At 53.5% G+C, this 25,672-nt stretch overlaps 1 protein-coding gene across 1 annotated transcript in view; it reads left to right on the plus strand.

The window, feature by feature from the left end:
* The window catches only part of KIAA1614 (KIAA1614 ortholog), a 42,375-nt gene extending 17,251 nt beyond the window's left edge, over positions 1-25,124 (plus strand). The window contains exons 5-10 of the mRNA XM_061160857.1: positions 8,097-9,583; positions 12,165-12,321; positions 13,935-14,193; positions 17,485-17,612; positions 18,282-18,466; positions 23,975-25,124. Of these exons, the coding sequence (XP_061016840.1) occupies positions 8,097-9,583; positions 12,165-12,321; positions 13,935-14,193; positions 17,485-17,612; positions 18,282-18,466; positions 23,975-24,168 (2,410 nt within the window). The 3' untranslated portion in view covers positions 24,169-25,124. The remainder of the gene's footprint in view (positions 1-8,096; positions 9,584-12,164; positions 12,322-13,934; positions 14,194-17,484; positions 17,613-18,281; positions 18,467-23,974) is intronic.
* Positions 25,125-25,672: the final 548 nt, after the last annotated feature.

Consider the following 25,672-nt stretch of genomic DNA (forward strand, 5'->3'; position numbering starts at 1 on the left):
AGCTGAAAAATCAACGCCAGATGGCTTGCTGCAGATGCTTCTAAAGGTTACGCTTGTCAGATCACCCTGGAGAGCCGTGCTGAGCTAACGTGGCTATGCCACATAGGCCCAGGGCCTCATTAGACGCAGGAGCCCCTCCTCCACCCCCCTGAGCCCAGAGACATCACTCGTTCCAAAGAGCAGCCTGATGAAAGCTGATGGAAGAGTGGGACAGACAGGCACAGCAGCCCCCAGAAGGTCTTCTTTATCTCAGGTCTAGCTGGAGGTGGCTGGGGCCATCCTGAACAGACAGGCTTTTCCAGGAGATGAGGAGGGGGCCAGCCGCAGCCGCATTTTCTGGAAGTGAATCAGTGCAGAAATGGAGAGCTCTTGGAAGCGCAAGCTCTTGCTGTTGGGGGGACAGGCACAGCTGGGTTGGTGTTCCTGGTGCCAGGAGGGCAGAACACGCCCATGAGAGGCAGGACCTGGGTGGGGGACACCGCAAGTGCTGGTGTCCTGTGTCGGTGGCCGGGTCGGGCTGCCTGTGTGGCTCGGACAGCGCTATGGTGGAAAGGGGCCTTTCTGCAGAGGCTGTTTGGCACCAGCGTCTGAGCAGACAGGATCCTCTGAGAGGGATGGTCGCGGAGGCGTCGGCAGTGCCTCATGTTGACAAGGTGTGGGGTCTGCTTGCTGCTGGAGTGCCTTATTTGCTCCGCAGTTGTCTCCAAGATCCTCACCATACCTTTATGCACGGGTCCCAGCACTGCTGGTGGGGACCTCGGGGATTCAGTAATTGAGCTGAAGGTGCCTTATGTGATTGGGGCTTCCCAGGTGGTGCTAGCGGTAAAGAATCTGCCTGCCAGTGCAGGAGACGCAAGAGATGTGGGTTTGCTCCTTGGGTCGGGAAGATTCCCCAGAGAAGGAAATGGCACCCCACTCCAGTATTCTGGCCTGGAGAATTCCATGGACAGGGGAGCCTGGTGGGCTACAGTCCATGGGGTCGCAAAGAGTCGGACATGACTGAGCACACACGCAGCAGCATACCTCATGGGATTAAGCTGTTCCGCATCTCTTCATTTCTTCTTCTTCTTAATGAAGGCAGTACTTGAGAATTTTATTTGATTTATTTTAGGCATGCTGCTATATAGCATGTGGGATTTTAGTTCCCTGACCAGGATCAGAACACCGCCCACCTCCACCCACCCCGCCCGAATTGGAAGCACAGTCTTCATCACTGGACCACCAGGGAAAACCCTCCATTACTTATTTTAGAACAAAATTATTATTTCTACCTTTGGCATGAATTCCAGGATGACTGAGTTCACCAGCTTGACTGTAAAGTTTAAGGTTGTTGATGTAGCTGAGAGGACCTGGACTTCCTTTTTAGATGAGGAATATACCACCTCTAAAGCTGAGTGTTCTTCCTCTTAGAAAGTATAGCCTGTATGCTGTCAGCAGAGCAGGGCCTTGCCCCCGGGGCCCAGTGTGGGGTGTTGTGTCTACGCTGGTGTACTGAGAGTCCAGGGGCCTCTCCTGCACTGGGCGGGCCTGGCTGACCAGGGCACCCTGCCCGTCCAGCAGGGGCAGAGCTTCTGCTCAGAGGGGCTCCTCTTATTTCCAGAGGGTGAGATGGTGCTGTTTCTCTGGCTAGAGCCTTGCTTTCTGGGCAGGAATGCTCTGGACACCTGACCCAGGAGCCCCACACTGTCAGTGAGCCCGCCAGAGGGATTGTCTCGCCACCCCTTCTCCGGTCCTGACAGGCTCAAGAGATGCAGTTGCAGATGGGGTCCTTATCCTGGGTGCCAAGGACTGCAGCACCTCACAGTCACTTCAAGAGAACGGTCACCAGGTGGGGGGGTCAGAGCGACTTCCCGGCCATGCTCAGATGAACAGAGAGAGACACTGCACCTCCTCACCGGGGGTGATTCTACCCAGGAGCTTTCCATCTCAGCCAGACAGCCCTCTCCAAAGGCAGGCCCACAGTATGACTTTTGGGGGCCCTAGGCACTTTGGCCTTCTTGACTCCTTCCTCCATACTATGTGTGTGCGTGTCCAGTCATGTCTGATGCTTTGCAATCCCGTGGACTGTAGCCTGCCAGTCTCCTCTGTTCCTGGGATTTCCCAGGCAAGAATACTGGAGTAGATTGCCATTTCTTTTTTGAAGAGATCTTCCCGACCCAGGGATCAAACCCAAGTCTCTTGCGTCTCCTGCATTGGCAGGCAGATTGTTTACCCCTGAGCCACCTGGGAAGCCCTTTCCCCATAAGCAAAGTTAAATTTTAAGACCATGCTGGGTAAAAGGTGACTATATTAATATTATATCTGAGAATGTTTTCTTTGACTGAAAAATGTATTTGTTTATTCTCTTTTGACTTTAAAAGAAACTAAAACATTTTCATTGGCCCCAGGAGAGTTGTGGTTCCCAGGTACCATGGCTATTGTGCCTGATGGATAAGATGGCCCTTTCTGCATATGGGTTCCAGGAAACAGGATGACTGACAGTGCATCAGTATTCCTCAGAGCAGCCCAGGATCTGCTCAGATCTCAAAGCAGGCAGATCCACTTACTTAGAAGTAGTTCTTTTTAAAAACAAACAACACTCCTGGATTAGCGCCAATTGGGGAAAGTGCTGGAGTCGGGGTTGGTGGCATGTATGCGTGCTGCACCCAAGGGCAGTGTAAACACCCAGGGAACACCCAGCGTCAGGCTTCAGGGAGGCCCCCAGAGCCCGCACCGTGGCACTTTGCAGCCTCCTTGATTTAGGAAGTACTCACCCACTCCTTGGTGTCACCTGGGGCTAGGGTACAATGCAGCATGACACGGCAGGACCTTGGCTCTAGCTTTATTTTGCCAGCTCAGCATTCATGGCTGGGTGAGCGCCAGCCCTTCTCTTGCTGTGACCAGAGGCCCCAGGTCCACGATTTGAGGTTGTGGTGAGCTGACATGGCACAAGTGAGGGAGTAAGCTCTCAGCTGTAGCTGCTTCCCATGGAGCTTTGCGGGGAATCAGTCTTGGACAATTTAACTCTGACATCTCAGGCAACCCCAGGATCCCCAAGGGTAGCCTCTGTTTGCTATACTCCATGCCATCTGTGATCCGGATCACTCTAACCCATCAGGGTCTTGAGATCAGTCAGCGGCCTGGCTGTCGAGGCACCCAGGAAGGGGATGAATCGGGATGGTCAGGGATGCCCTCAGGCCCCGGTGAGCACATGTCCACCTGAGTCAGGCAGGCAAGGCCACTTATCCACACAGAAAGCACAGCCTGGAAGCATGCACTGTCCAGGCTAGTCAATGCCACGTATAGTTAAGGAAGTCAACCAGTTCAGTGGCCACTCTCCCCATTGGTTGGCATGTTTTAACAGTAATTGTTAAGCATGGATGGTTTCTTCCTGCCATTGTCTGACCCCCTTTTAAAAAAATTTTCTTTTTATTGGATTATAATTGCTTTATAGTGTTGTGTTAACAAAGTGAATCAGCTATATGTATACTATATCTCCTCCCACCACGCCCCCATCCCACCCCTCTAGGTCATCACAGAGCACCAAGTTGAACCCCCTGTGCTATATAGCAGCTTCCCACTAGCTACCTGTTTCAAACGTGGTAGTGGATATACACCAGTGCTACTCTCCGATTTCATCCCTCCCTCCTCTTACCCACCCTGTGTCCACATTGAACTCCTTTCCTTTTAATTGCATACCACACCTGTCTTTCTGTTGGGTAGCTGTGAATTTGGTGAAGAAGGAACTCATGTGAGGGCAACCTTTTTGAGAGCACTGACATCTTTCCTCCAGAATAGCTGAAGCATCCAATTAGAGGAAGGATAAGTAAATCAACCAATCACTCACATACATTTCATTTATAATAAGTTGTGTGAGTGTCAAGACAAGTTTGAACGAGTTGTGCTAGGAGGAGAGTATAGTTAGGGAAGCCTTTGTAGGTGCATTTGAGGACTAAAAGCAGTAACAACACATAAAGTATGCCGGCACAGATAATTGTCTGCATGGGTACTCTTCTCGGTAATTCGAAAGAAGTAGTTCAGTTCAGTTCAGTCACTCAGTTGTGTCCGACTCTTTACGACCCCATGGACTGCACCTGGCCAGGCTTCTCTGTCTATCACCAACTCCCAGAGATTGCTCAAACTCATGTCCATTGAGTCAGTGATGCCATCCAACCATCTCATCCTCTGTTGTCCCCTTCTCCTCTTGCCTTCAATCTTTGCCAGCATCAGGGTCTTTTCAAATGAGTCACCTCTTCACATCAGGTGGCCAAAGTATTGGAATTTCAGCATCAGTTCTTCCAATGAATATTCAGGACTGATTTCCTTTAGGATGGATTGGTTTGATCTCCTTGCAGTCCAAGGGACTCTCAAGAGTCTTCTCCAACACACAGTTCAAAAGCTTCAGGTCTTTGGTGCTCAGCTTTCTTTATGGTCCAACTCTCACATCCATACACGACTGCTGGAAAAGCCATAGCTTTGACTATACCTTTGTCTGTAAAGTAATGTCTCTGATTTTTAATATGCTGTCTAGGTTTGTTACAGCTTTTCTTCCAAGGAACAGTTCAGTTCAGTTCAGTCACTCAGTCATGTCCAACTCTTTGGGACCCCATGGACTGCAGCACACCAGGCCTCCCTGTCCATCACCAACTCCTGGAGTTTACTCAAGCTCATGTCATTTGAGTTGGTGATGCCATCCAGCCATCTTATCCTCTATCATTCCCATCTTCTCCCGCCCTCAATCTTTTCCAGCATTAGGGTCTTTTCAAATGAGACAGTTCTTCACATCAGGTGGCCAAAGTATTGGAGTTTCTGCTTCAGCATCAGTCCTTCCAATGAATATTCAGGACTGATTTCCTTTAGGATGGATTGGTTTGATCTCCTTGCAGTCCAGGGGACTCTCAAGAGTCTTCTCCAATACCACAGTTCAAAAGCGTCAATTCTTTAGTGCTCAGCTTTCTTTATAATCCAACTCTCACATCCATACATGACTACTGGAAAAACCATAGCTTTGACTAGACAGAACTTTGTTGGCAAAGTAATGTCTCTGCTTTTTAATATGCTGTCTAGGTTTGTTATAGCTTTTGTTCCAAGAAGCAAGCGTCTTTTAATTTCATGGCTTCAGTCACCATCTGCAGTGATTTTTGTAGCCCAAGAAAATAAAATCTCTCAATGTTTTCATTGTTTCCCCATCTATTTGCCATGAAGTGATGGGACCAGATGCCATGATCTTAGTTTTTGAATGTTGAGTTTTAAGCCAGCTTTTTCACTCTCCTTTCACTTTGATCAAGAGGCTCTTTAGTTCCTTTTGCTTTCTGTCATAAGGGTGGTGTCATCTGCATATCTGAGGTTTTTGATATTTCTCCTTGCAATCTTGATTCCAGCTTATGCTTCATCCAGTCCAGCATTTTGCATGATGTACTCTGCATATAAGTTAAATAAGCGAGGTGACAATATATAGCTTTAACGTACTCCTTTCCCAATTTGGAACCAGTCCATTGTTTCACGTCTGGTTCTAGCAGTTGCTTCTTGACCTGCATACAGGTTTCACAGGAGGCAGGAAAGGTGGTCTGGTATTCCCATCTCTTTAAGAATTTTCCAGTTTGTTGTGATCCGCACAGTCAAAGGCTTTAGCATAGTCAGTGAAACAGAAGTTAGATGTTTTTCTGGAATTCTTTTGCTTTGTCGATGATCCAATGGATGTTGGCAATTTGATCTCTGGTTCCTGGGCCTTTTCTAAGTCCAACTTAAACATCTGGAATTTCTCGATTCACATACTATTGAAGCCTAGCTTGGAGAATTTTGAGCATTACTTTGCCAGCATGTGAGATGACATAGCAGGAAAGAAGTAACAGGTCTCTAAAATCCAAGCCCCTGTCTCCAGTCAGAACCTGACCATGAGCATGGTCAAAGACTAGTTCTATAGTCATGGCTCCTTCTAAAAGAGAAAAACTCCCTGCAGCTTGCCTTTCCCAGCCGTTCAGGTGCCAGTCAGTCCAGAAACTGGTCTTGTGTGTCCTCTCCTTTGTGGAAACAAGTAGGGGTCACGTGGTCGTGCTAGTCCCTTCCAACCCTGACATCTCCTGAGTCTTTGATGACAAATGAGTGGCATGGATAGTCAGAGGGGGAGATAGCATCAGGCTGTATCAGTCAGGGTTCTCCAGAGAATGAGCCAACACAATGTGTGCTTATAGAGTGAGAAAATTTTATTCTAAGGAATTGGCTCATGGTACCTTGGAAACTTGGTAAGTCTGAAGTCTGCAGAGTAGGTTGGCTGGCTTGAGACCCAAGCAAGAGTTGCTACTCAAATCCAAAGGCAGCCAGCTGGCAGAATTCCTTCCTGCTCAGGGAAGAGCAGTCTTTGTTCTATTCAGACCTTCAACTGATTGGATGAGGTCTACCATACCATGATCAACTTTATTTGAAGTCCATCAGTTTAAATCGGCTTCCCTGGTAGCTCAGCTGGTAAAGAATCTGCCAGTAATGCAGGAGACTTCGGTTTGATTCCTGGGTCAGGAAGATCCCTGGGTGAAGGGATAGGCTACCCACTCCAGTATTCTTGGGTTTCTGTTGTGGCTCAGATGGTAAAGAATCCACCTGCAATGCAGGAGACCTGGGTTTGATTCCTAGGTTGGGAAGATCCCCTGGAGAAGGAAATGCTAACCCACTCCAGTATTCATGCCTGGAGAATTCCATGGACAGAGGAGCCTGGAAGCTGCAGTCCATGGGGTCACAAAGAGTTAGACACAACTGATGACTAAGCACAGCACAGTTTAAATGTTAATCTTATCCTTCCCCCCCCCCCCCAAAAAAAAAACCTTCACAAAAACATCAAGAACCTGGCCCAGCCAAGCTGACACATAAAATTAAACATTACACATGGCATCTATACACAGGTATGATTTAATGACTGATAATCAGAGGCAGACAGGTTAAGAAGAAAGATTCTAGGAAACAGTGGCAGGAGGGTTGCATAAGATAAATGGGGTGAGAAGCCTGGAGGCCTTGCAAGCTGGAAAGGAAGGCAGAGAGGAATGTGGAAGGCCTGTATCTTTACCCCAAAGACTGTGAACTTGATCCTGTGCCCCCTTGAGAGATGATGTGATGAAGCTGAGATCCAGGAGGACCAGTGAATAGGAGGCCACTGCAGGGGTCCAGGGTGAGTGATAAAAACAGGCAACAATGTAAGTCCCAGCTGCTCATCAGTAGATTGGTGGCGAGGTGCTGCGGGGAAAGGCAGGGAGAAATATAGTCCTTATTTAGGTGGCCTCTGATAGACAAGGGCTGGTAGGGCCCATTTACACAGGGATCTGAAACTCGGGTTACCTGGCTCCAGGGGGCCTGGTGTGAGATTTGTGCAGGTGTTTTCTTGAGCTGATCAGGACTTGACCACCAGTCACAGAGTCTCCCAGAGCAAAGGCTGGAGACAGAATGTGAGGACTCTTCCTAGCATAGTTAACTGTTGTCACAGCGTTTTGGGACAGAGTGTGTGAGAGGGTCTGGGGAGGGGCAGATTCAGGAGGCAGCGTTGGAACAGACTAGATGGAGAGACCAAGGAGAAATACGAGTGTCACTCTGTCTAAATTTTATCCCAGCAAGATGGTTAGGAACCCTGAGTGAACACTTTTGAGAGCAGGAATGCTTAGAAACTCTGACTGCAGGTCCCACACGGTCTCCATGGAAACTTATGCTCTTCCCATTAAACCTTTATAACAGATGCAGTACTGCCACAATTCATCACAGTTCACCAGATGCCGGTGATGGCCAGACTCACTTCTAAACACACACCAGGACTTCGGTATCATCCTTTCTACAGTCCTGCGTTTAATAGTGTTTCATCTTAACTCAGGCGGAGACAGGCAACAGAGGCAAAGCCAAAAGTAGAGAAGGCCATATTCATTTGTTCAGCACTATGTTCAGGATGGGGATGGGCCTGTAGGCCTCTCTGCTGCCCGACTCCCGAGGAACCCGATTTGGGCAACTTTGGGTTGTAGTTTTCCCTGAGCGCTGCTGTGGGAGACCGTGCCCCAGGGTGGACGGGTAGGGCTGGTGCGCGAGGAGGCTTGTACCTTCCTCACCTCCTCCTGCTCCTGACTTGTCTCCTCCTGCCTGCCCATCAGAGATGGGCGGAAAAGCCCAGCCCTGGACCCGAGGATGACCTTCGCCTGCCGAGACAACCTCCAGAACGGGAACACGAGCGACTCCTCCAGCGGGGAGTCCAGCAGCGGGCAGTGGCCGAAGCGGGGCGCCTCCCCGTCCCACGTCCGCTTTGAGGATGAGTCCGCCCGGGACGCCGAGTCCCGCTACCTGGAGCGGCTGCAGCAACGTCAGCGCCAGGTGCTCAGCACTGCGGACCAGGGCCCCCTGCGCTCCAAGCCCGACCTCGCCGACTACATCCAGGGGGGCTGCCGGCGCCGGGACGCGGGCGCGGGCGCTCTGCACTCGTTGCTGGGTGGGCTGCAGCCCGGGGGCCTCTCGGCTCCGCCGTCCGCTCGGGGCAGCGAGAGGAGGTGCCGAGCCTGTGGCCACTGCATCACCCCCGACCCGAGGATCCTCCGGGAGCGCGAACCCGCCTGCGGAAGGGAGGGGGCGTCGGCGCAGCCCCTCAGCTCTGCGGGCCTGAGTGCCCCGTTCCGGCTCCTCTCCGCCGCCAAGCCCCGGCTCCACACCGAGTGGATCCGGGAGACGCACATCGGGGACCAGGCGCTTCCCGAGGAGGCGGACTCAGCCCTGGACAGCACCGACACCTCCGACGGCTGCCGGACCGACAGTGAGGAGGCCGGGACCTCCCAGCCCAGCAGGGCCCGCCTACGCGCCCCCAGGCCTCGGGGAGGCCACAGGTGGTTGCGCAAGGCTGAGACGGAGCCGCCCCGGAGCCCTCAGGCTTCGCACGATCTGCCTGGGCTGGAGCTCCTGGAGGTGTCAGATGAGGTGACAGAAGGCGCGGGCCAGACGATGGAAGGGACTCTGCTCCCCAGAGAAGATGCTTTCTCTAAGCCTCCTGTCCAGGACTTGAAGAGGGGTTTCCCTGGGTCCCCGTGGCAGCCTGGACCAGGGCTGGAAAATCACGGGGCTCACCCTGGGGATTTTCAGACAGCCTACGCCATGGCCTCTCCCATGAAGCTGGGGTCCTCGGGGCCAGGCAAACAAGGCCCGGTTATAGAAAGCCACGAGTCTCTGGGAACTGACTGCCCTCAACAGAGCCAGGCAGAGTCCTCTGCCCCCCACCAGGCCCTACAGCCGACTGCTTCCCTCTGCCCTGACGGCTGGGTGCCGACCCCTCCCTCTTCAAAGAAAACCGCCTCACCCCTGTCTCACAGGAAGGCAGCCCTGGCTGGGCTTCGCAGGCTGGGCAACCAGGGAGAGCCCGTGGACAGCCCCCTGCCTGCTTCCAGAAGTGCAGCTCCCAGGACCCGTGAGCTCACCCCGCCACAGCCCCAGCCCCACAGCCCCGACAGCAGGCACCCCCTGCGGGCCCTGTCCACCAACAACTGCAACAGCAGCGTGCCCCAGGGGCTGCAGAGGCCCTGCGGAGGAGCCATCCTCCTGGGGGAGACGGGTGCCCGAAGCCAGGAGCCCGCAGCACCGCTGGAGGACTGCAGAGATGGTAAGGGATGGCCCTGGGGCTAGGGTGGTGCTAGACCCGAGATCACGGGCTGGGTTTGTGGCCCATCAGGCACTTAACTGTTCATCTTAATAGATGACAGAGCCTTGCATTGCTCCTAGCAGCCCCCAGAGCCCAGCAGATGTTGGGGAAGTTGGCAGGGTCTGTGAGCCGGTGCAGGATTCGACATCAGCCTGGAGGCAGATTAGCCAACTCCCCTCCGGGGAGGTGGTGGTAGGGCTGCTAAAGGAGCTCCAAGCTCTGTGGCTGTGGGAGGCCTGGGCTTTGAGGGAATTTTACTACCAACAGAGCAGAAAGAGGCAGCAGCTCCAGGATTTACTACTTGCTTAGAGCAGCAAATGCCAGATAATCCCACGGCTAAGGTCCCTCCCCTTCAACATGGTCACTTCATACACTCATTCATTCAGTACAGTGTGAGCACCCATTACAGACCAGGCACCATCCCAGGCCCTTCAGGGGAAGCATAAGTGAATTAATTCAGCGGGAGTCTACCCCCTGAGACCCTCAGCAGCCAAGCAGGTGCTGTCCGGATGACACCGTGACCAGTAAGCCGAGCTCCTACGAGGAGTGCTGGGGTTGTTCTCTGGTGCCCAAGCTCTCCTAGAGCCCCAAGCCTACTGGGCACGCTGGTGTTTCAGCAGGCAAGGCTGCTGAAGGCCAGAGGTATACCCTCTACCCTTGGAAGGGGTCCTCGTGTCGTGGGCAAATCCTGAGCTTCCCCGATGCTGTGATCTGAGCTGAGGAACTCGGCCACTCCGTGTCTCTGGCAGCCCTGGTGCTGTGATGGCTTGGGAGGAATCCAGGGCTTGGGAACAGTGAGGGGGGAGAGGCCAGAGAGGTGACGGGCCGTGCTGACCTTACTGAGGATGCAGGTGCCCAGCGCCCACCCCACCTCCGGGGTGCTGCCACCCCTCCACTGCACATAGGGAGGCAACGCCGCCCTATCCCTCCCGTACTCACAGGAACCTTGAGGAAGCAGGCCCCACCCTGAGTTCCCGCCTGCCCTGTGCTCAGCGTGGTTTTCCTCCATTCGGTGGGTGCCAGGCTGGCTGCCCCTACCCACTTCTTGTGGGGCTTCTATTTTGAGAGTTGCTGACCTTTCTGGGCAGCCCGGCCTTCACCTGCTGGAGCAGAGGGCCAGGTGAGGCTCATTCACCACGAGGTCCTGGGCTCCTCACATCACTCCTCTGTCTCCAGTTCTCCTTTCTAACCTGAATATATCATTAGAATCCATCTCCTAGGAGCTTAGGCAATAATCCCTGAAGAGGGTTTAACTCTTGCCTAGCGTATCACAGATGCTCCAGAAATGGTGGCTATCGTTTAACTGTTAGACATCACAGCCAACCGGTTGGATTGTGGTTCTTGTCCCAGGAACACAAATCTCTCCCTGCCCCCCCTCCCACCGCCATATATGTCTCTCTCCTTTGTTTCATTGGAAGAAAATTGATTTACAATGTTGTGTTGGTTTCTTCCATTTCTGTTGTTGTTGGTTTAGTCACTAAGTTGCGTCCGATTCTTTTGCAACCTCATGGACTGTAGCCCGCAAGGCTCCTCTGTCCATGGGATTCTCCAGGCAAGAATGCTGGAGTGGGTTGCCCTGCCCTCCTCCAGGGGATCTTCCTGTCCCGAGGATCGAACCCGTGTCTCCTGCATTGCCAGTGGATTCTTTATCGCTGAGCTACCAGGGAAGCCCTTGGTTTCTGCCATACAGCAATGCAAGTCAGCCAAAATTATACATATATCCCCTCCCTCTTGAGGTTCCTCCAAGTCCCTGATCCCACCCCTCTAGGGCATCTCAGAGCACTAGGCTGGGCTTCCTGTGTTATATAGCAATTTCTCACCAGCTATCTGTTTTACACGTGGTAATGTACATATGTCGATGCTACTTTCTCCATTCATCCCACTCGTTGCTTCCCCCACTGTGTCCACAAGTCCTTTCATATACCTCTTGATACAGGAGGGACATGACATATTATAAGCAGCCTTTCATTTTTTAAAAATTATTTATTTTTATTTTTGGTTGTGCTGGGTCTTCGTTGCTGCGTGCAGGCTTTCCCTTGCTGCAGCAAGTGGGGACTACCCTTGGTTGCTGGGCACGGGCTTCTCATGGCAGTGGCTTTTCTTGTCGCCAAGCACTGGCTCTAGCACATGGGTTTCAGAAGTTGCAGCATGCGGGCTCAGTAGTTGCAGCATATGAGCTTTAGCTGCTCTGCGGCATGTGGAATCTTCCCAGACCCAGGATTGAACCTGTGTCCCCTGTGTTGGCGGGCGGACTCCTAAACACTGTACCACCAGGGAAGTCCAACCCTTCATTTCACAGATCTTTATTCTCATCTGCTGCGTGCCAGGTGCTATGCTGGGGGTGATGGACTTCAGCCCAGGGAAACAGGACCCCTCCCTGCTGCGTGTGGGTCTCACCACCGCCTCCATGGCTCTCGTGGGGCTCCCGCTTTGCTACATCTTCCTCTAGCTCTCCTGCCCCTGTCGCTGGGACTGCCCCCCTCGCCCCCATGACCCGTGGGGGCGGATCAGTGCCACAGGAGGATTGCTGTGCTTGTTGCAGGAGGACTCCAGGGCTGTCTTGCCTCAGCAGCTGTTGGCACCATCAGCTCTGTGGGCATCACCTTCTCCCCGGCCTCAGAGGAGCCCGAGCCCAGCCAGGAAGCAGAGAGAGGCCTGCGGAGGACAGAGCCGAGTTCTGTAGGGCACGTGTCATCCCGGTGAGTGACAGGAGCGAGAGCCCTGACCCGGGAGGTGGGGGTTGGGGTGCTGGGTGGGGAAGCAGCCCCCCAGAGTGGCAGCAGGATAAGTTAACTACTCCCAGATCCTCAGAGGGCTTCTAGATTAGGTGTAAGCATGGCACCCCAGCAGTCCATTCCCTGCCCTGTTCAGTCTAGTGTGCGTGCTTATTCATTGTGCAAGCTTTCCCTGAATGGCCTCTAGCTGCAGGCGCTGTTCTGGACACAGCTGTGCATACAGTCCCAGCCCTCCAGGTGCTCCCAGGATGGGCTCTCTGTCAGAGGACTTGCTCCTGACCCTGGGGTGAGAAACAGCCCAGCACTCACGGTTCCACGCTCTCCTTCAGTCCCAAGGCTCTGAGTCCTTGCTCTGGGGCTGCCGAGCCTTGGTGAGCTGGTCCTCTGGCAGGGCCCTCCTTTCTCCACTACACATCATCCTTGGTGACATGTGGCCCAGGGCTTCACACGCTACTGCAGCCAGATCTCCATCTCCTGCCCCATATGCTCCCCGGAACTCTGGATTTGTGCATCCAGTTCCCCTGACATCCCCACTAGGGTGCCCGAAAGGCCTAGTGGAACTCTTGATCACTTCTGATGAAAGCTGCTTCCCGGAGTCCTCCCCCCGGCCAACACACAGCACCCTGCCATCCCCACGGTGCTCGCACTCCGCCGTCTTGGTTGCCCGCTCCCCGTTCCCTCCCACCCTCATCCACTGGCACGTCCTCTTTGGCCCCTGCAGCCACCTGTATGGCGTTTCTCCTGGTCTCAGAGTGTTCCTCCTTTCTGTGCAAACCTAACAGTCTCTATCTGCTGTCTGCCTTCCTCCTGCCCCTTCAGTTCCTTCTCCACGCAATAGTCTGAGGTGTCTTTTGAAAACCTTAATTAAGTGATATCATTTCTGTCCTTTTACTTACCTCACCCTGACACAAATCCCTTACCCTGACAATGAAATTCAGCTTCGCTCACCTGTCAGATCCCTGCTGATCCCTCTTTCCTCGTTACGTCAAAGTCCTACGGGCTCGGCCCTGTCATGTTCTCGAACCCACCACACAGCGAGCCTCTTCCTGCCTAGATCTGTGGTTTCAGCTGCTCCCTCGCCCTGGAATTCTCACCTCCAGGCTTGGCAGGGTTGACTCCTTCCTGCCATTCAGCCCTCGGTTTAAATGTCGTCTTGTGAGAGAGGCCTTCCCCAGCCACCCTGTCACCCTCTGCTTCACCCTGCTCATCGGTCACTTAGAGGGCTTCTCCCTGTTTACTAGCCTGTTGTTCATAAGCCCCCAAGTGGAAGGGCCTTGTTTGGTTTATCCCATACCCTCGTTATCTGCCACATGCTGGCAGGAAGCCTCGCAGAGGTTCTGAGGAATCACTGGGTGAACGGATGACTGGTGAACCCATAGTGGGCTGTGACCCTGAGGGTCTTCTCTGCTGCCCAAGCAGAGGCTCCTGCAGAAGTCCACTCGGCCTTGCTGTCTGCAGCCTGGCTGTCACCTCCTCCTCGAGGCCGGGGTGCTGGCCCAGCTGGGCCCACAAGACCCTAAGGTTCTTGCCTCCCACAGCCCTCTCCCATGCACCTCACATCCACCTTTGCATTTCAGTGCTTCGTCGGGGGTCAGTGCGGGCCCCAGCCCGCCTTCCGCCGCTGCTTCTGACAAGAGCAAGAAAAGCAGCGGAGGCATCGCCTCTGCTCTGGGGCTGAAGAAGTTCTTCTCAGCGCTGAGTCAGGGCACACGGCCCAAGATGGCCAAGTCCCGCAGCTACAGCGTGGAGCAGCTGCAGCCCCCGGCGCCCAGCCCGGCTTCACACACTGGCACCCCCAAAGTGAAGAGAGCCCCGTCCTTACAATCCCTGCATCTGGTGAGTGCCAAGGGCCCAGCCGAGGGGTGTGTGAGGGCAGGGGGGTGGTAGCCACTACTGAGATGAAAGGTGGAGAAGGGAAGTGCCAGGCGTGCTCCTGAGGAGCCCGGGGTGGGGAAAGGGACGCTCCTGGCATCCCCACAGTCCATCTGAGAGACGTGAACTCCCTGGACACGGTGCGATGAGCGAGTTCTGTCCTTCCACCCCACTGCCTCAGCCTGGGCTCAGCCTAGACCCCTCCCCCCCCACTCCACCACCTCTGCCAAGGCCTGGCATCGGCTGCCTGATTATTCTGGAAGCTTCCCTGTGGCCACAGCCACTCTGTTAGTCCAGCACAGATCACTGCATACCTGGATTGCCTCCACAGCCTTCTCACTGGCGTCCCTGCCCTGTCTTTCCCCCTGTGGCTTCCAGAACGGTCCTTCCTACATGCAAATTTGGTCTTGCTGCCCGCCTTGTGGAACATCCACCATTGGTCCCTTACCACCCTCAGGAAAACACTTTGAGGTCACTCGACATTGCCAAAGGGTTTCTATAATCTGACCGCTTCAGTAATCTGACTGATCATTCCTCTAATACTCAACCCCAGTTATCCTTGCAGTTCTGAAATCAGGCCACACAGTTTGAACCTTCACCTGAAATATTCTTCCCATCTTCTCTGCCTGCTAATTCCTGTTCATTTAAGGCATGACTTCCTCCAGGAAACCTCTAGTCCTTCCTTGGGCTGAGCTAGGTACCTCTGCTCCATCTTTCCTTCTCATCCTGTGCTTTCCTCCTTCATGGAACTTGTCATGTAGTATTTTGATTTTTGTCTGTATCTCCTCAGTGGAATGTGAGTCTCTGAGGGAACACTACTTGATCTTTAGATTCCAAATAGTTAGTATGATAATTAGCATAGTAGACATACACAGTACACAGTGAATGAACGAGAGAGTGAATGAACACAGGGCAGCCTTCTGAAGTTCCCTTCTCATGTGCTAAAGGATAAACCAACAGCAAACCAACAGCAGCGCTTAAGTCTCAGCTAGCTCTCTGAAAGTGCTATTCTAGTCCAGGTTTTCCAGGTATCATCTCTGTTCTCTTCCCCGCCCTCTCCCCTGGGCAGAACAAAGCAGGCGATTGCAGTTTAGGGCATTGGAGCCTTTCATTTTTCAGTCTGAAGTAGGGAAGAGAATGCAGGCTGAATGAACATTCCATTGGTCGTCTTGCATCACGTATAGTATAAATATTTGCTGGTTGGATGAATTGGAAGGCAAAGAAACAAAAGCAAAATGATCTCAAGCTGGGGACAAAAGCCTAGAGTGACATGGTGCTCCAGGAATTTGCTGCTTTTCTCCTGAAGTTAGATTTGTCCCTGGTGTGTCTGAGCCATGGTGCTCAGATGTATGGCCATCAGAGCTTCAGTCTGTGTACCCAAGGGAGATGACAGCCCATTATCTGCCATGTAATCCGAGTGGACCAAGTTAGGAAGTAAGCTGGCCAAGAAAGGGTGAGAGCAAGTGCTGGGAGGACTAAGCAGCAGAAAGAATTGTTCAAGAACTAAAAAAGAACATAAAATAAGACTCCACCTCACCCTGGCACATTCATGACCTCTCTCAGGGTGTGTGTGGTGAGAGTGCAGATGGGCTTGGGTTTCACTCTGCCCTTCCAAGTAGGCAGTGAGCACCCTCACCACGTGGGTGGCTCCCACGTCCTCTAGTGACTGTGGCTCGTTTGTTCCTCCCTTTCCCCCTCCTCCCTGCCTTTCCACTCTTGAGTTGAACATGACTTCTTCCAGGAAGCCCTCCAGAACTTCAAGGCAAGCTCAGGGTCCCCTCTTAAGCTTCTAGATAATACAGCTTCCTGAGAGCACGGATTCCCAATGTGATAAATAAGGTGTGCAGTATTTAGAAGTCTGCCTCTCCCTGCCTCCCACCCGCACCCTCAGAATAGCCTCCTCACTGGGTCAGTTTCTCGAACACAGATCGGACCTTGTAATTATTCTGATTAGTGTCATTCAGTGGCTCCTCTGCAGGTCATATGAGGTCTCTCCAGATCTGGCCCTTGGCTCCAGCCCACCGCCCATCACCTCTGCAGCCCAGCCACCCAGACCACGAGTATGTTCCAGAACACCCATGCTTTCTTCCATCTCTGTCCATCTGCCTCTACTATTTCTTATGCCTGGAACTCCCCACCCCTGTCTTCACCTGGAGAGTTCTTGCTTCAGGCGCTGCGCAGGCAGCGGCTCCTCCAGAGCCCCAAGGCCTCCTGAGCTGAGTCTCTCTGCTTCCCTGCACAGTGTCATCCATGCTTCTAGCCTCACACTTACAACATACATTTAGGGCTTCTGACCTGTCCATGCTGACCCCACCCCCAACCGTGCTGTGAACTCCTTGAGGGACTTCAGCCTTATCCATCATGCACAGTCTTTTTAGGTGCATACTTGATAAAATTTTTAATGTCAGCGATCATAAAAGGGATACTAAAGAATCACAAACGAAGATTTTAACTCTAAAATTGTGTTCATGATTCTGTAATTATTTGATCTTACCTTTTTTTAAAATGTATTTATTTATGACTGTGCTGAGTCTTCACTGCTTTCTCTAGTTGTGGTGAGTGGGGTTACTCTAGTTGCGATGGCTTCTCACTGCAGTGGCTTCTCTCGTTTCAGAGTGCAGGCTCTAGGTATGCAGGCCTCAGTAGTTGTGGTGCACAGGTTTATTTGTCCTGTGATGTGTGGAATCATCCTGGACCAGATCTCGGACCCGTCTCCTGCGTTGGCAAGTGGTTTCTTAACCACTGGACCACCAAGGAAGTCCTACCTTTTTCTGTTTATCAAGGAGAAAGTTAGATTTTCTTAATCAGTGACATAACTAGCATTATCCTATTCAGTTGTTATTTCAGCCAACACATTTTTTTCATTATTTGAAGCTTCAGAGTGCCTGCAGAGGCCCATCTCTTTAAGTAAGTTATGGTTATTCTGTTAAGCACTTTCTTAGCAGGCCCTCAGGTTCATGGTTGGGGTTCCCTCTCTGTCAACCCCTTGGTGGTGGCTTAGTCATTAAGTTGTGTCCGACTCTTATAACCCCATGGACTGTAGCCTGCCATAGTCCTCTGTCCATGGGATTCTCCAGGCAAGAGTATTGGAGTGGGTTGCCATTTCCTTCTCCAGGGGATCTTCCCAACCCAGGGATTGAACTCGGTCTCCTGTATTGCAGGCAGATTCTTTACAGACTGAACTACCAGCGAATCCCTGTCAACCCCCTTAGCAGATGGCTTTTCTTACCTGCAATATTGGGTCTTCCCCACCAGGTGTCACCCTCTCGCCAACATCGGAAAGCCACCTCCTTTCAGAACCTCCATTCTCTGCTGAGTGGCAAGGTGGACCGCTCCAACCTCTACCTGGTAGGGGAGCCAGGGGATCACAGTGCTGCTGACAGGTGAGAGTGGGCAAGTGTTTTGGAGGGGAGACCCAGAGCATGGACAGTGGAGCTATACACGTAACTCCTTCCTGCCTTAGCAGCATGGCCCAGGGGAGGGTCCCTTTAAAAGAGAAAGCGAGGCCGACTACCTGTGCCTCAAGTACCTCAGGGGTCTTAGAGCCCACACTTCAGTGCCCTTGTCCTGAGCAACTGGACAGGGCTTGGGGCTTCTGTAGAGTTGGAAGGTTTGATTCCTCCATCCCTTTACTATCTAATGACATCTTGAAATCTGAATGTTCAGAGAGCTTCCTTAGTCCAGCTGAAGATTTGATTAAAGATGCAGAGACAGGGTCCCCAAAGAGGTCCTTGACCCCTGACCGGCCTGCCCAGAGAAACTGCCCTCTCTGATGAGACCCGCTAGGCTACAGCTGATCTTACTGGGGGCTCCACAGAGTGGCTTCAGGGGGTCTATTAATTCCTGGAATTTTTGTGTAAAATTAAAAACGTCGTCACATTCTTAGAGATCTCTCTAATTAAAATGATTAAAAGCCACTGGGGGAGGGGGCTCTGTGGAACCTCACACAGCTGTGGGCACCGCCAGGCCCGGCCCTGGCCGGAGGCCTCCTCTAGGCCTAGAGGCCCCAGTGCCCGCCCCGTCTGCCCCGCCTCGCCTCTCGCCCCTTACAGGCCGGGCAAGGCGCCAGCCCGGCGCGCCCTCAGCGTGGAGGACGTGAGTGCCCCCGGCCCGGCGCGCGCCGTGGGCCGCCTGCTGGAGGTGTTCCCCGACGGCACGAGCCAGCTGCAGCTACAGCGCCCCCCGGAGGGCACTTTCGGCTTCAACGTGGCCTCCGGGAATGGACGCCGGGACTCAGGTAGGCCCCGGCCGCTGTTCTGGCTCCACGGCCCCCCGGGCATCAGCAGACCGCCGCAGTACCTTCCGGCCGTGGCCGTTTCTGTTTCCGGGTTTTCACCGAGCAAGAGCTCTGGACTCAGAGGGCCTCTCAGTGAAGGGACTGGAATTCTCCCCTCCAGGCGGTGGAGATGGCAGGCTTGCCCCACTGTCCCTCCGTCCATCTTGAAATCAGACTCCCGACTCCCATCTTTTCACGGGAGAGTCAGAGGGAGGTTGTTTGTGTTGGCTGGTTCTCCGGATCTCTTTGATGTGGTTGGTGTGGTTCGCTTTCTCTAGCTGCGGAGTGTGTCCGGACACGTGGACCTTGCCTGCCTGGCTGTGCACCCACGGCCCTCCCTCAGAACGGGCTCCTGCTGGGGATGTTCACATGGATCCTGGCTCCAGGCCCCCGGCCGGGGGGCGGAGGGGGAGCCTGCTAGGTCCCGATTCAGCACTGGCAGGATCAGGGCGGGCCTCTGGACGTCCTTCTGCACCCTGGCCAGTTCTCAGCCCTGCTGATGCATGTTTCAGGGAAAAAACGACTTGCCCAGGCCTTTACCCAAGGTCTGTGGGCTAGGATCCATCACAAGGTGAAAGTGAAGTGAAAGTGAAAATCGCTCAGTTGTTTCCGACTCTTTGCAACCTCATGGACTATACAGTCTCTGGAATTCTCCAGGCCAGAATACTGGAGTGGGTTGCCATTTCCTTTTCCAGGGGATCTTCCCAACCCAGGGATCAAACCCAGGTCTCCAGCATTGCAAGCAGATTCTTTACCAGCTGAGCCACTAGGGATCCATCACACGGTGGGAGACCTTGAAAGGTATTTCTCAGCTGAGATGAGTAAGGAAGGAAGACAGACATGCAGGAGTGGGAGGGAGAGGAGAAAGAGGAGGAAAAACGGAGAGGCAGACACAGAAAGACACACGCAAAGCTGCCCTGGGTGGATTGTGCCACGGTGGATTCAGTCCTGTGCTTTGATCTCCTGAGTCAAGGCTATTTAGGTGGCAGAACACTGTCTGCTGCTGGAGTTGCAGACTGAAGTGAGTTCTTGCATATGTTCCATCATTTATTTTTCAACAGTATACCTTGAGCATCCACTAGGTGTTGTAGATACTGGGGACAGAGCAGTAAATGGAACAGATGAAATCCTTGTCCTCAGGAGTATACATTCTCATGAGGGAGTTAGACTATCTATCTATCTATCTATCTGTCTATCGCAGGATAAGGCCCAAGGGCAGTGAGTTGGGAGTCCTAATGGGGCAGCTTTTCTGAGAACAGACCGCTGAGCAGACAGACACTGGCATGAAGTGAGGGTCACCCCATGTGATGTCTGGGCAGTGAGTTCCAAGCAGAGAGAACAGTCCAGGCAGGGCCCTGAGGGCTGGAAATGAGCTTGGCCTGTGGGAGGAACTGCAAGGAGGTCAAGCTGGACAGAGGGGAGCAAGGGGGAGAGACTAAGCTGAGGGTAGGAAGGTTGGGGGACATCTGAGCCTCCAAATGTGGGAGAGAGACAGTTGAGCTCAGAAGGGGCCGTCTTCTTTGAGGTGAGACAGGAGTTACCAGGGGCTTGGAGCCAGGACCGACATGCTCTGATTTAACGCTTTTGCCAGGATCCCTGGCTGCTGTGTTTAGAATAGACCCTAGTGGGATGCAAGTGAAGCCAAGGAGCCCAGTTTTAAGGTTATTTCAATAGTCTGGGATAGACATGGTGGTGGCGGCTTGGACTGGCATGGCCGTGGAGGTGGTAAGAAGTGGCCGGGTTCTGTCTGACTTGAAAGTAGTTTTGACTGTTTGCTGGTGGATTTTACATGAGTGTGAGAGGAAAGGAGGACAAGGGTCTCCCCGCTCTGGGCCTCAGGAGGGTACCCGTCTGTCCTTGCAGGGAGATGGTGGATGTGAGCATGTGTTGACCATCATAAAGCGTTCCACAGGCTGTTAGCCACTCTGCCCTTTCCTCCAGCTTCCTCTGCCCTTTGGTGAGGGGGTCAGGCCCTGCCAGAGAGGCAGCATGCAGGCGTAGTTAGACGACAGAGCATGGTTTGTGCTCCAGCGCCTCTGCTGTCTGTGTGACCTTGAGCAGGTTACTTACCCTCTCTGAGCCTCTAGTCTCTAATTTGCAAAATGAGGGACTTCCCTGGTGGTCCAACTGTTAAGACTCTCTGCTTCCCCTATAGGGGGTACAGGTTCAATCCCTGGTTGGGGAACTAAGATCCCACATGCCAGGCAATGCGATCCAATAAATAAGCAAATGCTGCTGCTAAGTTGATTTAGTCTTGTCTGACTCTTTGTGATCCCATGGACTGTAGCCCACAGGGCTTCTCTGTCCATGGGATTCTCCAGGCAAGAATAGTGGAGTGAGTTGCTGTTTCCTCCTCCAGGGGATCTTCCCAACCCAGGGATCGAACCCACGTTTCTTATGTCTCCTGTGTTGGCAAGCAGGTTCTTTACCACTAGTGCCACCTGGGAAGCCCATATATAAATAAACAACACCTAACTTGTAAAATGGAGCTAATGAAACCCTACCTGGAAAAGTCATTTCAGTGGGGTATATAGGAAAGTACCTGGCACATGTTGTTCCTTCCCTCTTCAGAAAAAGAATGTGTATTTGGGGAGTAGAAATCCAGACAGAGGGCAGGGGCGGGGGAGGGGGCCAAGACATGATCTGCACCAGCTGCCAGTGTGAGCTCACGCCCAACCAGGCATTCTCCTATGCCCCCCATCCTTCCCACAAGTCCCTTTAGGCCTTTTTGCTGGCAGTGGGACTCCCTCCCCCATCACCCATCATGGACTGCTGATGAGCAGGGGTCTCCAGTGACCAGGAGCTTCTTGGGCTCTGCCTTGGCCTGCTCTGCGGGCACCCCTTGCCTGGGTGGGTGCCAGGTCTTCCCTGTCCTGCCCAGGTGGCACCCTCCTCTGGCCACTGCGGTTGGCTGTTGGCTGTCCTGCAGAGATGCCCTCACCCTTGGAATGCGGCTGGTACTGGTGCATCCTTGCCTCAGGCCATGCTCCAGCCCCCCAGGGTCACTTCTCCTGGGCCTCAGAGGGGCTGTGAATTGGGGCTGGTTTGCATTCCTCACTAAAACATCATGATGTGGGCGTTCCTTGCTGGCTATCACATCTAAGTCTGTACAAGCACGTGAGAACGGCAGGCTTCGCCTTCTGCTTCTCACTGAAAACAACACAGAGATCATACATCCTTAACAAAGGCCATTTCCAGCAGACAATAAATGTCTACAATGGCCTCTCTGTCATACTTGTGTCATGACTTCCAACTGTGAATCGTACCCCGGAGTCTTTCCCCTACATGGCAGGCGTGACCGCAGTGTCTGGTCCTCCGACTACATTCTTTTGGATTTTCTCATCCCTCCCCACTGGCATGCTCTGCTGGACAGCAGCCATTTCTGCAGGTTCCTCCCCTGCCTCCTTACCTGCCTTTCCCCCACTACTGCCAGCACACAGACAAGGCAGGCAAGCTGCTAAAGAACACAGAAAGAAGAGGGGAAGGCTAGGGCAAGGGCTGCGAGAAAAGCCTTGTGCAGCCAAGATGACAGACAGGCGTTGTCAGGAGGGAGCCGGCCTTTCAGGAAAGGCTCAGTTCAGCCAAAAAGCACCGAGAGCAAGTTCCACAGCTCAGACCGGGGAGCCGGAACATGTCAACAGATTGGCTTTGCTAAACCCAAGAGCTGTAGACCTTCGGGTGCCTTAGAGGAGATTTCCGTGCACATTCAAACCCCAGTTTTCAAGGGTGGGCTTTGAAAAGTTTGACTTCTCTTGGGACCAGAACGAGGCTGGGCGGACTGGAGAGATGACTTCCCACTCATCCAAGACGTCTTAAAAGGCTTCCAGCCACAGAGGAGACACTCTTTCAGGTCCCTTCTAAGAACACTGATTTTAAGAGGAAGTAGAGAGCCCGGTGTGGACAGCTGCTAAGTTTTTCTAATCAGCCAGCCAAGGCCAGGCTGGGGAGCAGCGAGGGTGCTTAAAGCCACGCCAGCGTGTCCCAGGGCGCCCTGCAGGGGCCGTCACCGCACAGGCTCCCCCACCTGCAGCCTTCCTGCTCTGCACAGCTGTGCTCACTTGGTGCGACTCGGTGGGTGGGGGGCACCCATGGGTGAGGGACACCCCGTCTTCCCTGGAAGAGCCTGTGCTCCTTGCTCCCTCAGGCAGAGACAGCTGAAGGGGAGGGTTTGAAAGGTCTTCTGCAGAAGTAGGGACTCGGTCAGCTGGACTGTCCTACACTGTGTGGCCAGGGAGCCCAGCCCAGCCAACCCGAGGCCCCCAGAGCCTGCTCCGCTGACATGAGTTCCTCAAATTGAACTGGGGAAAGGAGAAGCAGCTCCTTCCAGGTTCACCCTACCTCAGACACCCAGGAAATGGTCCCAGCTGGGTGGGGCCCCTCGGGGGCACTGGAGGGGAGAGTGTATGCAGACAGGAAAAGTGAGCCACCATGACTGGAAATAGGCGGCTAGAATTTCTATGGGGGCTTCCCTCGTAGCTCTGTTGGTAAAGAATCCGCCTGCAATGCAGGAGACCTGGGTTTGATCCCTGGGTTGGGAAGATCCCCTGGAGGAGGAAATGGCAACCCACTCCAGTGTTCTTGCCTGGAGAATCCCATGGACAGAGGAGCCTGGAGGGTTACAGTCTATGGGGTCGCAAGAGTTGGACACGACTTAGCGACTAAACCAACCAACCAACCAGAATTTCTGTGTTTCCTGGGCTTTTGCCCAGATGCCTCTGAATTCTAAGGATCCATATCCAAGGAAGACTGAAGCCAGGGCTGGTCCTAGACAATCTGGTGAAACAAATAAGGTTTGGATTTGACCTCAGCCTGTTCGCTATTCCCTGGGCTTCCCAGGTGGCGCTAGTGGTTAAGAACCTGCTTGCCAAGGCATGATGGGTTCGATTCCTGGGTCAGGGAGATCCCCTGGAGAAGCGAATGGCAACCCTGGACAGAGGAGCCTGGCGGGCCACAGTTTACGGAGTCGAAAGAGCTGGACACGGCTGAGCGACTAACACTTTCACTTGTTTGTGGCTCCAATGATACCATCCACCCCCAGCTACTTGAGAGCAGCAGCTGGGTCTTATTTGTGAATGCCACCTAGAGCAGGGCCTGGCATGTCGTAGGTCTTAACATTTTCCTCCTCATTTTATAATCAAAGCTTCTCCCAGAAAAAGATAAGGTTAGCTCATTCGCACTGAGGTATACATGAATAACAACAGCTTAAGGCATTATTTGTATTAAGGGCATTTTAAAAGAGAAAAAAGGAAAAATGAAGTGGAGGCGGGCCTGCTCTATCATAAAGCGAGTTGTGGTTGAGAAGTGGAATAATGAGGGAATGTGCGTGCATGCGTGCGTGAAGCACCTTGTATAAGCACCTGCCTCCCCTCCACCCCCATCCCCCCATGCCACCCAGCTGGTCGGCATTCCACAGAGCTGCGTGTCTTTGATTTGGATTTCCTGCGTTAATTCTCCTGTTTTCCTTTGCAGGGTTCTACGTGCAGGAGATGGCTGACGAGAGCACAGCCAAGCTCTACTCGGGGCTGCTGGGGGTGGGGGATGAGATCCTTGAGGTGAACGGGGCCAAGGTTGCAGGGCTGGGCTTGGCTCACGTGAGGGAGCTCCTGGCCCATGCGGAGAGCTTGTCAATCCGGGTGCTGAGGCAGAGGCCTGTCCCACGGTGACGCAGAGGTGCCTTGGCCCTCACTGTCACCCCCCCACCCCGTTGGAAACCCCGAACCGCCCCCGGGGGTGGCTGGGAATGTGCTTCACAAAGCTGCTTTGTCTACTGAAAATGAACGCGGTGGCGTGCAGCCCCGTGGGCCGGGTCGGGCTTCTGTGACTGACCATCCTTGCAGAGGGAAGGAGCCTGCTTGTGTTTTGCTTAAGGATGTTAATTTATGCAGAAGCAGGGAAGGGAATGGGTCTCCGGCCCTGACCAGGCCTGAGGTGGGGTCACCGTCTTCTGGCACCTTTGTTGGCAGCAGGAGGAGAGAGATTCAGTGGGTCCTTTGGTTGGTCCCTAAGCATCGTCGCCTTACCCCCAGGCCCCATCCCACACTGTCGGGGGCTCCCCCAGCTCCTCTCACTCCAGAGCCAAAGAAAGTACTTGGCCATATTGGCCTTGAGCCTGCTTTTTTCAGTCTCATTTCTCCCAGCTCCCATCTGACGCCTTTGCTCTTTTTCCAAAAATGGACCAAGTGTCCAGGAGTCACAGCCTTATAGCCGTGGACCATATATCCCAAACCAAAAATTGGCAACATGTGTCTGGTGTGAGAACATCTGAGAGATGTTATCTGGTAGTCAGAATATTAAGGATTTCTGGGAAATCTTTTTGATATATGAGGTTGCAGGAACAAAATGAAATAGAGACCAACTTTAGGGAAGTGCAGCTGTGGCCAGTGGGACTGGCCAAACCAGCCCTGCCCCACACCGCCCTGACCTCTGCTCCCACCCAGAGTGAGGCTGCTGCCAGGCTGTCCTCAGCCACAAGCTCTCAGCCCAGACTCCCTGGGGGCAGCTGTGGGTGGGTCGCTGGCAGGGAGACAGCAGGGCACTCGGGCAGGGGGAGGGGCCATCCCGCCTGGCACTTCCACTGCCCAAAGTGTTGGGACTATCTGGAAGTAGTCTTAAATTATTAAAAAGCAAAGCTGAAATGTCTCCCACTCTTGAGTCGCTAAATTTTGGGCTGAATGTTCACTTGACCTTCACTAGCCTGGCAGGGGCCTGGGGGGAAGGGGGAGGGAGGACACAGGCATGGCAGTGGGCTGTGTTGGCATGCCAGAGGGGGAGCGGGGGAGGCCTCTGGGGTTGGGGTGATGCCAGGGTTGAGGCAGAAGCCTCCAGGTTGTTCTTTGGCTGGAAGAGGAGTGCTGGGCAAGGTGCCTTTAGGAGCAGGAGACAGACCGGAGCTAAGGGTCCTCAGATGGGATCAGCGGGGGTGGGCAGCCCAGGGCTGCTGGGGGCAGGCTGTGGTGAAAACACTGCAGAATCAGGTTACCGTGTGTGTGGCTGCAGCTCTTAGCAGGCACGGTTGCTGAAGGAGACTTGTGGCCTGAGAGAAAGATGACAGGCAGTGGTGGGGAGGGAGAGGTCAGGCAGTCGTGTGTGTGTGTGTGTGTGTGTGTGTGTGTGTGTGTGTGTATGTATGTGTGTGTGTGTGGTGAGTGTGTATGTGTGGTGAGTGTG

Source organism: Dama dama, chromosome 14, assembly GCF_033118175.1.
Source record: "Dama dama isolate Ldn47 chromosome 14, ASM3311817v1, whole genome shotgun sequence".
In the NCBI taxonomy this organism is placed as follows: Eukaryota; Metazoa; Chordata; class Mammalia; order Artiodactyla; family Cervidae; genus Dama; species Dama dama.